Source organism: Chlorocebus sabaeus, chromosome 8 (assembly GCF_047675955.1).
Source record: "Chlorocebus sabaeus isolate Y175 chromosome 8, mChlSab1.0.hap1, whole genome shotgun sequence".
NCBI classification, from domain to species: Eukaryota; Metazoa; Chordata; class Mammalia; order Primates; family Cercopithecidae; genus Chlorocebus; species Chlorocebus sabaeus.
In genome coordinates, this window is record NC_132911.1 from 16464367 (window position 1) to 16476626 (window position 12260).

Consider the following 12260-nt stretch of genomic DNA (forward strand, 5'->3'; position numbering starts at 1 on the left):
TTCTTTCCCACCAGCCATTAACCTCCATGGTGTAGGGCCCACCTCTATCTGGACCACCCCCTTTCCCCTAATGCCTAACACAGTGTCTGGTGTATAGTAGACTTTAATGAACATGTGCTGAGCCAGGCATGGTGGCTTATGCCTATAATCCCAACACTTTGGGAGGCTGATGTCGGAACATCATTAGAGGACAGGAGTTTGAGAGAAGCCTGGGCGACATAGCAAGACTTCATCTCTACAAAAAAAAAAATTTAATTAAAAAAGAAAATAAAAAAATAAATGCTCGCTGAGTAAATGGCTAAATAAGAGAGATGACGAAAAGAACACCAGACTCAGGTAGATGGGGACTTACCATTGTTAATGGAGGTGGTACAAAGACTTATTCTTTCTACAATCGTATTGGGTGAAAGAAATGGTCTTTGCCACACTGAATTAAGAAAATAAGTAAACATAAGTTGACCGTAATGTTCAATACTTTTCTACATTAGAAGTTCTTTAAATACTAGAAGTTCTTTCTCTAAAGCATTTAATATTTTGTCATTTTTAAAATGTTATATAAATAAAAGAACTTTCACCTGAAAAGCAATGAAGCCAAAACGTTACATTACAATGTTTAATTCCCTTTTGAATGTGTGTTGAATTTAATACAAATCAATAAAGCACTTTTCTAGGCCAAAAGGAACCAATGTTACATTTAGAAGGCAATTGACTGCATAAAAATATAATCTACACTATATTTTTTAAAAAGAAATTCAAAATCTGATTCTATGGTTAATGTGGTATAATAATGTCTTCTTTACAGAGCAAGACACCACAATAAAGTAATGGCACAATAAAGGAAGTTTTGTTGTTTTTTACTCTTGGTATTATCTTCATATCCCAGTAAAAAATAAACTCTTTAATAAATAAATATATATAATAAATATTTTCAAATTGAAAATGTATAAATAGGTCCATTGTTTTAAAAAATGTTCTGTCTTGGTGTGGCATGTTTCCTAGTTCATGTTTCACCCAGGTGTTGTTTAGTTTTTTGGTTTTTTTTTTTTTAAACATATAATGCTATAACCTGTGAATTCTACAAGGTCCTCAGAGTTTATGTAGCAATAATCTTGGTTAAGTCAATCCATTTCTTCAACATGAATCCTCTAGTTTTAACATAAATTTTAAAGTAAACATAATCCAGAGAGGTGAGGCACCAGCAGCAACCATGTGAGGGTTCCCATTATCCACAATTTAAGAGATTTTTGGCATCAGTCTACTGGTAAGGACTAATCCAACGTATCTAAGGGAACTTAATTCACATATAAAGAGTGATCATGATCTATTTCTGGTCAAGACTTTTTTTTTGTTTTTTTCTCAGTATTCTTTCCAAATCCAGTCTCCCAGTAGAAAATAGACTTTAACATTCTGAATGTCTTCCTGGGTCATTATTTTATGATGGGAACTATGATAAGAAAGAATGGTTGTGGTTTGACTCCTCCATAATGTCACGATCACACTTCAAGTGTACATCAGTAGGTCCTTGTACAATTCTGGAACTCTTTCTGGATCCACTGGTCTAGGTAAGAAATGTGTAAACTTCTGATGTCTTTTGGACCTGGCGCCATCTCTTGGAGTCCCGTCTTTGTTAAGTGCCACAAAATACCTGCGGCCAGTGTCTCCATGTTTATATATATTAGAAGAATAGGTGTTATACCAGTTCTCTTCAAATTGCTCCCTAAAGATGCATTCAGAAGTAAGTTTCTCCTGAAAGAGAGAAGGTAACTATTATTTTTTTTAAAATACCTTTGAGATAATTGCCTCACAAGTTTCAACTCTTTATTTTCATTTCTTTGCCTTGTCAAAGAAAGAAAAAGGTTAAATTGGTTTTGTTTTGTTTTAGTTAATATGTCATCTGTGATTCTTAGTGCAAGTGACTTGATCTGGCAGTGTACTTTAAAGCAGCAGTCCCCAACTCTTTGGTACCAGTGACCAGTTTCATGGAAGACAATTTTTCCATGGACCAGGATGGGGAGAGGAGATGGTTTCAGGGTGATTCAAGTGCATTACATTTATCGTGCACTTCATTCCTATTATTATATTGTAATATACAATGAAATAATTATATGTAATATATAATGAAATAACTCATCATAATATAGAATCAGTGGGAGCTCTGAGCTTGTTTTCCTGCAACTAGACTGTCCCATCTGGGGGTGATGGGACACAGTGACAGATCATCAGGCATTAGATTCTCATAAGAAGCATGCAACCTAGATCCCTCACATGCACAGTTCACAAAAGGGCTCATGCTCCTTTGAGAATTGAATGCCACCACTGATCTGGCAGGAGGCAGAGCTTACGTAGTAATATGAACAATGGAGAGCAGCTGTAAAATCAGATGAAGCTTTGCTCACTTGCCTGCCGCTCACCTCCTGCTGTGCAGCCCAGTTTCTAACAGGCCACAGACCAGTACCAGTCCATGGCCCAGGGGTTGGGGACCCCTCCTTTAAAGAACTTGAAGTCAAATGTCAATTCCCAATTTTATTTTCAAATACCTAATAAATACCCTGAATTTTCTCATGTCCCATATTATCACCCTACTACTCCCATCACTACCAAGCAGACCTGTAGTTTATCTTTTTCCATCGTTAGATGCCACAGTCCTATCTATCGAGCCTCTACTCTCAGCTTGGAACATTTCAAGATCTTGCTAAGAACCAAATTCCAAATTCATGATCATCATTCCAAATCATATATCTTCTCTTTATGAATTTACTAATTGTTTGATGATACAGTCTCCACGATTAATTTGTATCTGGATCTCTTATGATTAAGATAAAAGCCCAATGATTTATTGTCTTTTCAAAATGGACTATATATTGTCCTAAGGGTTAAACCACAGTTGCTTTTTTAAAAATCCAACATATACATGAAGACTGTGTGCATATTTTTTTTCTGTTGTACTTCTATTAATTTTATTGTAATTCTACACTTACGATTATTACACATTAAATTGTTTTTCTTTGCTCTGAGCTGACAGGAAGCCTAGAAATAACAAGTTTTACCCTTATGAAGGACAAATATTCATCTGCTTCTGTATCATCACCAATTCTTCTCGGTGTATATTAAGATGTTAGCTGAATATTGTGGTTCCAGTTGAGATTTTAATAAAAAAACGTTACCACATAGTGCCATCTGCTTAATCATACAAAGTCAATTCTTGATGGAAATAATTATAGAGACTTGAATCTCAAGAAGAGAGTTCACATAAGAAGAGGACTGGGATACTGGCATACATTTTTATCTTACCAATTCTTGTAAAAGCATATAAGCAACTGTGAACAAATGAAAAATGTTAACAATGAAAGAGAAAACTCCATATTGTGCTGTAAGGTAGAGTGTGATATCGTCCTGCTCTTTTAATTATTGTGTTGCTACTGCAGCTTTGCTCTAAAAAAAAAAAAAAAAAAAAAAAAAAAGCAACAACAACAAAAAACTTATACTGATGAAATATTAACCTGAGAAGTATACTTTATGTGGCATATTTAAACATATGTAGTAGACCCACAGATGTGCACTTATCCCTAGGAGCAACTTAAAAATTGCCCAATACAACTTTGAGTGAGCCCATGGCTACTGTAATTTTCAAGACTACAGGCATAAAAGAACAGTGTGTTTGCCATCTTCTCTTGTTACTTGCAGTATCCCACAACTTTATTCACTTATTTCTTACATAAAAAGGTCAGCAAGTGAGTGATGTATATTTAGCTGTGGAAGATGATAACAGGTAAACAAAGTTTACCTTAAATAAACATAACGGTGAGAGAGTCTAACATGGCAAGAAAAAAATATTCTCCCATTTATCTCTGTCTCTGAAGGGAATTATTAAAATACAGAGAAAACTAGAAAGACTCAAGGTAATGAATAGGAAGAACTAGTGAGCTGAAGGCAATAATGGTTGGGGGTTTTAAAAATATAACTGAGTTACTATACTATTGCCCAGACACATGGAAATTTAGCAGGATACAGAATTCATTGTCTACGTAACTATGTTTTATACACTTCTAACAGACATTATTGGTAGACACTTTAATTGCATAATAGTCATTATTTTAAGAACTACAATAATAATTAAAAAATACACATAATACGTACTGATCCATAGAGTTCTCCTTTGTCATTCATTCCAAGATAGAGACCACTGTCCACACCTCTAATACTGACCAGTCCCACTGCCACACTGATGAATTCCAAGATACCTGCGTATGTAAACAATTCATAAAAACATCATGTTTTGTATTTATGAATGAACATATGACTAACAAAAATCTTCCGAACAGTAGCGGTAGTTGGCCATTACTGCCAAATATAATGATGTATGTGTAAAAGTCCTTTGTAAATTGAAAACAGCTACGCAATTGTTTTATGACAGATGAAAAAAAGACAAAAAAGGAAAAAATTGTTCATCATGGTGAGACAACCAAGTATAAAGGGGTTCCTGGAGAAACTCTGACCGGCCTGTGTGCTGGGACAACAGGATGGCGCCTCGGGAAGTTGACGCCCTTTGCAGCGGGAAGGAGCCTGGCCTCTAGTAATGGGGTGGTAACCTGGGATTCAATCTGTGAGATGGGGGCCTGTTAACAGGAACCCCTCTTTGCTTAGTTTTTTTCTTTTTGCTCAATAAATTCAATTTTTCTCACCCTTCTATGTGTCCATGAGCCTAATCTTTCCTGGTCATGTGACGAGGACCTTTGCTTTTAACTGAACTAAAGAGAAAGTCCTACAACAATGGTATAATGTGAACGGTGTGAAACCTTACACCATACTGAGCTGGGTTTGAATTCCAGTTCAGGAACTTACTAACTAGATTGAGTAGGGGAGTCATTTGTCTTCTTTGAACTTTAACCTCTCATATGCAAAATGGAGGAAATACCTCCCTAAAGGAGATGGGTGAGGACTGACACATTTAGGCATTCAACAAATGGAAGCTATTATTATCATAAATTAGTACATAATAGAAGTATTCTCAGTTTTCCATGATCCCATCAGTTAATTATAACCATTTTCTATTCATTGTTTTGTTTCTATTTACAATAAATCAAGTCAATCTGTTTCTAGGAGCAGCAGCATCCCTTATTGGGTATAACAGTGTTTTACAGTTAATAAACAGCATCTGTTGGTATTTTCTCACCTGGCCCTAAAAAACAAGCCCTTAAAATAAATAGGGAAGATGTTATTATCCCCATTTTGCATATAAAGAAACTGAAGATCAGAAAGGTTACTTGATTTGCCTAAGGGACATGATCTTTATAATTGGTAGAACTGATATTTAAACTTACATTCTTAGCCCTAATCCACTGTTTCTACTTCAGGACATTGTTTCTTGAGGAAAATACAGTAGTTTCAAGACTTTACAGATTACATAATATGCTATGTTTCCTGCTATGTAATTTTAAAAATTAAATTGTATAGTTCAGAGAAGAAAAAGGACTTCATAATTCATTAAATATGATAGCAAAATACAGTAAATTTAGCATGCAAGTAGATTTGCTATCAACAACTTTCCAGAATTATTTCCATTTATCAGTAAACTAGGATCAAAAACTCTTCCCTAAATACACTGATACACTATAGTTTAAAAAAGTAAAACTTAACGCCTCCCTCTGAATCACCCTTTTTTTTCTACACACACTAAACTTTGGACTAATGCCTTTGTCTCATTCTTCCCTCTGACTCTGCTGAAAAAGCATAGCTGTATTTTCTATGCTTGGAACTGCCTTCCTCAATAGCATTCTACCTTCACCCCTTCACCCCATCCTGAGCTCTACAAACAGTATAAATGTGTACCATTTAGCCTGACTCTTGCTCTTAAGTCATTTCTTGATTTATTGTACAAGTTCCTGTTTGGACACGTGATACTCCCAAGGCCAAGGGAAAGTACAGAATCTGACTATTCGCTGATATGCAGGGCTCTATTCTATCCAAAGCCTAATTCACTCTTTGTCAGAAACAGAGATTCTTAGCCAGACAAATGAGCTCTTTCAAACTATTAGGAGATCATGTAGAACACTAGAGCTATCAAGGATCTTACAGCAACAATACACTGCTAAATAGTCTATAAGTGGCTTGAAAGAGCCAGGATCCCTCATTGAAAGCCTAAGGCAGAGAGAAGATAAGATATAGCAAGAAGGCTCAGACTCCATAGGACAGCCATCATAATGGCAAATACAGAGGTGGGGAGTGAAGGAAAATCAAACTCACTGCCAAGTTCGTTAGCAAAAGAGTCCTGCCAGGAACAAAAACATAGGCCCAAAACATAATTGGTAGAAAATATATATAGTAATGTAATTTCATTCAGAATATAATTACAAATGTATAATTACTTTGTATTGAATGTTACATTCAAATTAAAAAGTGTACTGTGGCTGAAATGCAACTTAATTCCCTTTAAGTATCTGATTTACATTAAGATTCTCTTGTCTTTCAAAGAACAGGAACTGATTAAGTGATTAGAATGTAGAATAGAACAAGTTTTCAATTACAATAAAATATGGCTTTAATTTCCATATAAGCTAATTATATAACAGATCTCATAAAGTGTTCCTTTTTTCTCAGAAAACTCAGAGGTAAACCACCTATACTTTAATTCTTATCTTAATGCTGTCATCTTGCCAAAAAAATATGTAGCTGTAGAAAGACAAAAGAGGACTTATGCTCTTAGAATAATCATATGCAATAGTTTTAACTTTAGTAAACAACATCCAAAACCTTATATATAACCAGGCATAAATAATTTTGCAATGGCTCATGGGACTGATGGGAAAGAGGTTATATGTTTTGTGTGTGTGTTCCTCTTATTAAAGATTTTAGTCACACTTTTAAATTCTGATCCTTTTTCTCCTTGAGGAAATAGTATACCACGTAGTAATTTGTAATCATCTGATTCTTAAATGAGATTTGACAAGTCTTTCTTATTTATAATATGAGGTGGCAACTAAGCTAATTCCTTTACAAAGAGTAGACATGAAAAACTTTCCTTAAGAGGTAATCACAGATTTTAGATAGATTTTCTAATGCCCAGTGTCCCATAAAAAAGACTTGGAGGTACTTTGTCTTTCTGGTATCACTTTCAAAGCCAGTCTTTTTAATAATCATAATAAACAGGTGAGTCAACCCACAATGCAACCACATCAGACAAATCTATGGAGAATAGGGGAGAATAAAGGAAAAGCCTTTAAAGAAATATGTTTGATCTCAGGCTAAACTTTTTTTTTTTCAGAAATGATTCCATGTTTACGTATTAGGTAAGGTGTTCCTGCTGTACTACTGCGCAGGAAAACTCCATTATAAATACAGAGATACCTCATGGCCAAACTAGTATAAAATTGGCAGGAAAAAAAAAAAGTTATTCCCTTTAACATCTCAAATAGCCATCCTTGAGTTTTCAAAACTGTTACTCTGATAGCAAAGATAAGAGTTTAAAAAAATAAAAAATAATTTAATAATTAGTAACTGAAGCACTAGCAAAAGAAGCCAAACATACAGAAACACATAATCTTATATAGGTTGACATAAACTTTCTTCTTACCTACACTCCCTTAAAGTAAATTATGATGTCTAAGCTATCGAAGGCCACTAGTATGCACTATAATATATCATAAGGAGGCCATTCACTCCCAGACTAATCTGGGTTATCTTCCTTTTGTTTAACAGTGAGTATTTTGTTCCTATACATAGCCTCCCACCACAGAGTGACTTACACTGGCGCAAATTCAATCTGTCATGTTCTTTGCAGCTACTAAATCATTAACACAAATTTAGCAAAAACAAAATGTGCTAGCCAGATGACAATTCTGATATTCAACTTCCATTCCTAAAGAAATGCCATTAAATGCCATTAATGAATGTTATCGAGTCTACAAATATTTACTAATCTCTCCCCATAGGGTTAGTCTTATAAACAGACACAAAGCAGAAGAGGCCTTTTTTTGTTTGTTTTTTTTTTTTTCCCTGTCACTGGGGAGATTACAGTGTAATTACAAGGTTTTTTGTTTGTTTGTTTATTTGTTTTTTGAGATGGAGTCTTGGTCTGTCACCAAGGCTGGACTGCAGTGGCGTGATCTTGGCTCACTACAATCTGCACCTCCTGGGTTCAAGCAGTTCTCTGCCTCAGCCTCTCGAGTAGCTGCGATTACAGGCACCCGCTGCCACACCCGGTTAATTTTTTTTTTTTTTTTTTTTTTTCAGTAGAGACGGAGTTTCACCATCTTGACCAGGCTGGTCTTGAACTCCTGACCTCGTGATCCACCCGCCTTGGCCTCCCAAAGTGCTGGGATTACAAGGGTGAGCCACTAGGCCCAGCCACAAGTTTCTTAAAAGCAGAATTTCCAAGGCTACACTGTGTATGGCAGGGTGAAATTCTAACTACTACCTAAGCTTAACTTCTACCTGCTATCTACCTATAAGTATTACCACATTGTGTTTATTTCTAAATCTTTCTGGTAGTTGAAATATTTTTCTGCAATGAGCGCAGTGAAGTCATCGTTAAAGGCAAGAGAACTGAGCCACCTGGTGTTGGTAAAGTTCTTTAGAATCGAAATCTCAGGGCCAGACACAGTGGCTCACTCCTGTATTCCCAGTCCTTTGGAAGGCCAACGCAGGAAGATTGCTGGAGGCCAGGAGTTAGAAAAATCTCAAGCCTCCCCAATTTAAAAACCACTTTCTAAAAGTGACCCCAGGTTGGCCACTAGGTCATGACACTCTTGACTGATAGTCAATGGGAATTTGGAAGAGATCAGTGGAAGCAGCAAACATGTGGGTTTTAAAAAGTTCATTTTCTAAGCCTTTAAGTGCTACCAAATGACCACCACATGCTTATTTCCACATCTAGGGTTACAAATGCCCCCTCAAACTGAGATTTACACTTCTCCAAAGTTTTAATGAGTCCTACCAGTCAAAAAGGGAGTAATTATAAGAACAGGGTGTGAGGACACGATAAGAGAGGGCCATTTAGAGATGGGGTAAATTCTCAAAGAACTTCATAGCGCTGCGGATTGTGGCTGACACATTAACGGTATCTTTTTTAAACATATAACGAATTTTTCAAATAATGTCAAAAGTCTGATGATCAAAATCCTTTGAGATTGCTAGCAGGTTAACTAATAGAATGGAAACTTCAGCTATGGGGAAAGATCCTGAGATATGAGAATCGGAGAGCACCCCATCTTCGTACAGAAAAGAAAACTAAGCCTCAGACTGATGAGGGGACTTGCTAGTTACACAGCTAGTTAGGAAGTCATTAACAGGAGAGACCCACCCGATCCAGTATCTCGTAACACACACTGCCTTAACAATCATTCTCTTGTTTCTTTTAACCCCTTCTCTTCCCAGGCACTGCTGGACGTATTCTGAAACACGTCCCTCTGTGTTCCCACCCATATCTTCTTTCGCTTTCCCATTTCCTCTTTCCTAAGGTCAATACCAAGATCCTTGCTTTCAGGTTGCAGAATTTCTAAAGAGGAGCTTGGCTGAAGAACTAGGCATGCTCAGTAGCCGGGTGGTCTTCCCCCTCCCCCGCCCCTCCCCGCTTTCCTTTTCTTTTCTTGCCCAGATAGAACTTAGGAGCTCAGGGAACCTCAGACAGGTGAGCCCTACAGTAGCGAAGGTGCCCACGGAAAGTTAATCTGCTAACTCTTCAGGTGAACATTTGCAGATCTCTAGATAGACACGTAAATGCTCGCAATCCATGCCAAGAGCAGCCCCGGGTGCATAATCAGCTGCATAACTGTGGGGCATGTTTAAAGAAGCCCAGTGCTTCCTGTTGTTAATTTTTGTAAAGTGGACGGCATGAGGGAAAATGAGAAAGGAAATCGGAGAAAAACATATAGGGATTTTTTTTTTTTTTAACTGCTTGCGAGGTAAGCAGTGCAAGAACTGTGATGCCGAGTGCACCAGGTCGTGGTGTCCCCGGCAGTGGGAAGGGCAATAGGGAAAGCAGGAAGGAGCTTGCGGAGCGCCCACCCTTTCTCCCTCCCCCAGCGTCTGGAGCTGCTGCCCTGCTAGAGGCTGCGGCGACAAACTGGCAGGAAAATTTCTCCCCGCGCCTACTCTGGCCCGCCCTTCAGCCCCAGTCTGCCTCTCGCAACGGCAGGGTCCAGGGGAGCTCCGGGTTCCGCGCAGCGCTGACGCCCTTGGCAGGCAAAGAGGGAGGTGCACCGGCAGGGGACGAGGAGCAGAGCTGGGGCGCAGGTGGGGGTGGGGTCGGGATGCTAGTACGTACCGAAGAGGCTGTGGTCCTGCCGGGTGCCCTGCACGCTGCCGTCGGGCAGGATCTGCAGGTGGAAGCCGGTGCGGCAATAGAGCTGCCGGCGGCGCAGGATGCCGTGCAGGTGCGCCAGCTCCGCAGCCCCCGGCCCGCCGCGGGCGCTCCGCTCCGCCGCGCCCCTGCGCTCGCCCAGCAGGGGCGGCCGCTCCCCGGCAGGAGGCAACAGGAAATGCGAGCCCACCTGCTGGCCCAAGCCCTCCAGGCCGCCCAGAAAGCCCCCGACTTCGGCTAAGGGAGCCATGAAGGGGGAGATCCGGAACACAAAAGACCCCCCAGTAAAGAGTGTTGCGGGTGTGGGATGGAGGTGGATAGAGAAAAATTATAGCAAAACGAGCGCAAAAAGTTAAGGCCCGGTTACTCCTCTGAGGTCGCTCCGGAGGGACTTTGCACTGAAATGGCAGGGAAGCTCTCACTGTCTTGGAGCGATCTTCTCTCCTTGGGTAGGTGGGAGCCGGCTGCTGGCTCTGCAGAAATATCTATAGCTGCCGCTGCCAATACTAGGACTAGGGCTGGGGGCTGGGGCTCCAACTCCGCAAACTGATCAGATCAGAGTCCTGTGTACATACACACCGAGTATATAAGCGGGTCCTCTTGACATATGCTAATCAAGTCCTTTCATGCGCGCTGGGGAGGTTCTGTTTGAAATCTTAAACCGGTCTCCTCTCAACACGTTTTTGCTCTTCGGAAGTGACCAAAAGGGGCCCTTGGCACTTCTCCATCCATGCCCTCGCAAAAACCATTCCTGCACTTGGCCAAAGCCAGCCAGCAACTTCGAGGAGGTGCAGTCGAGGCCCCTCTTTGGGGTTGTCTTTGGGACAGCGGTGATGCTGTTCAGCTGCAGCCGTGCAACCGCCTTTGATGTGAGCTTTGCAGTGATAGATCGCCGCTAAAAGGAGCCCAACTTGGCAGGTATATAGAAGAAGAGGAAGGGAGGAGGGAGGGAAGGCGGGGAGAGAGAGAGAGAGAGAGAGAGAAAGAAGGAGGGCACTGGTAGGAGGAGGAAAGAGAGGAGAGGAGAATTAGATTCCTTGGGAGCCTGCAGTGGACAGGTGCAAAGAAAGGTAAGCGAGGGAGAAGGAAAAAGGGCGTTACCTGAGGCTTACAGACCTGCCCAGACACACATGAAAGAAAAATCAAAGCTTTGACAGTTTAACTCACTAATTTTAAAACACTAATAAAATGTACAAGCATTACTCCTTTCTTTTATCATTTAGATGGGGGATTTTCTTTACATAATCAAGGTTAGGTAAGGAACACACTCCCTCCCCCCTTTACAATTTCTCTTTAATGTTTATCTTTACTCAGCACATAATATAACCAAAATTGCCGTATATATACATATACACATATGTATTTTTAAGTGTGTGCTGAGGCCATGAACTTCTAATTAGTGTAAAATAATAACATAATATAATCAGGAGCCAAAGGATTTACAGTAAATCCAAATAGGCTGGAAAGAAATGGTTTACATTTCTATATTTTGCCATGAATAGAAAATGAGAATCTGGAACATTGTCATAAAGGATGAGTGGCCTCTTGGGCCCTTATACAATCTAAGAGCACTTTCCTGTTTTTCTTAGTTGCGTTTTTGTAAAAGCTAGATTTTTTGTTTACATTTGAATTATAAAATCTAAAAATAACTCAATGGAAATAGTCTTGATGCTTGATGTGTTTTGACACTTCAAAAAGTTACTGGTAAAACTGAAGAGTGCTTGGGCATATTTGTAAAATCAAAAACCGCGAAGGAATTAGATATATGTCCATTTAAACATTGAAACTGGTTTTGCACCACTGGTTAAATTCAAGGTCTTTCTGTTAAAATTTTTCAGTGGTAGAAGAGTTGAGAATCATTGGGCAGATTCACACTTCCTCTGAGTGAAAAGTTTTAGGGAATTGATGAAGATTACTTTCTCAGTCTTGTTTCATGGTCTGTTCAGAAAAAGCATCAACCTGG

At 39.2% G+C, this 12260-nt stretch overlaps 1 protein-coding gene across 1 annotated transcript; it reads right to left on the reverse strand.

Moving 5' to 3' along the window:
• Positions 1–602: 602 nt before the first annotated feature.
• On the reverse strand, positions 603–11681 carry FGF20 (fibroblast growth factor 20). Its single transcript, XM_007961722.3, has 3 exons — positions 10262–11681; positions 4138–4241; positions 603–1746 (listed from the first exon to the last, which is right to left on the reverse strand). Exons 1-3 carry the CDS (start codon positions 10545–10547, stop codon positions 1501–1503), a joined length of 636 nt encoding a protein of 211 aa, XP_007959913.1. The 5' UTR covers positions 10548–11681; the 3' UTR covers positions 603–1500.
• Positions 11682–12260: the final 579 nt, after the last annotated feature.

What these genes read in the sequence shown, in the direction of transcription:
- FGF20 (XM_007961722.3), bottom strand. Translation starts at nt 10,547, where the DNA reads ATGGCTCCCTTAGCCGAAGTCGGGGGCTTTCTGGGCGGCCTGGAGGGC. An exon ending in GCAGGACCACAGCCTCTTCG is followed by an intron (nt 4,242 to 10,261) that starts GTACGTACTAGC and finishes TTACATACGCAG; the next exon opens with GTATCTTGGAATTCATCAGT. An exon ending in AAGGAGAACTCTATGGATCA is followed by an intron (nt 1,747 to 4,137) that starts GTACGTATTATG and finishes TCTCTCTTTCAG; the next exon opens with GAGAAACTTACTTCTGAATG.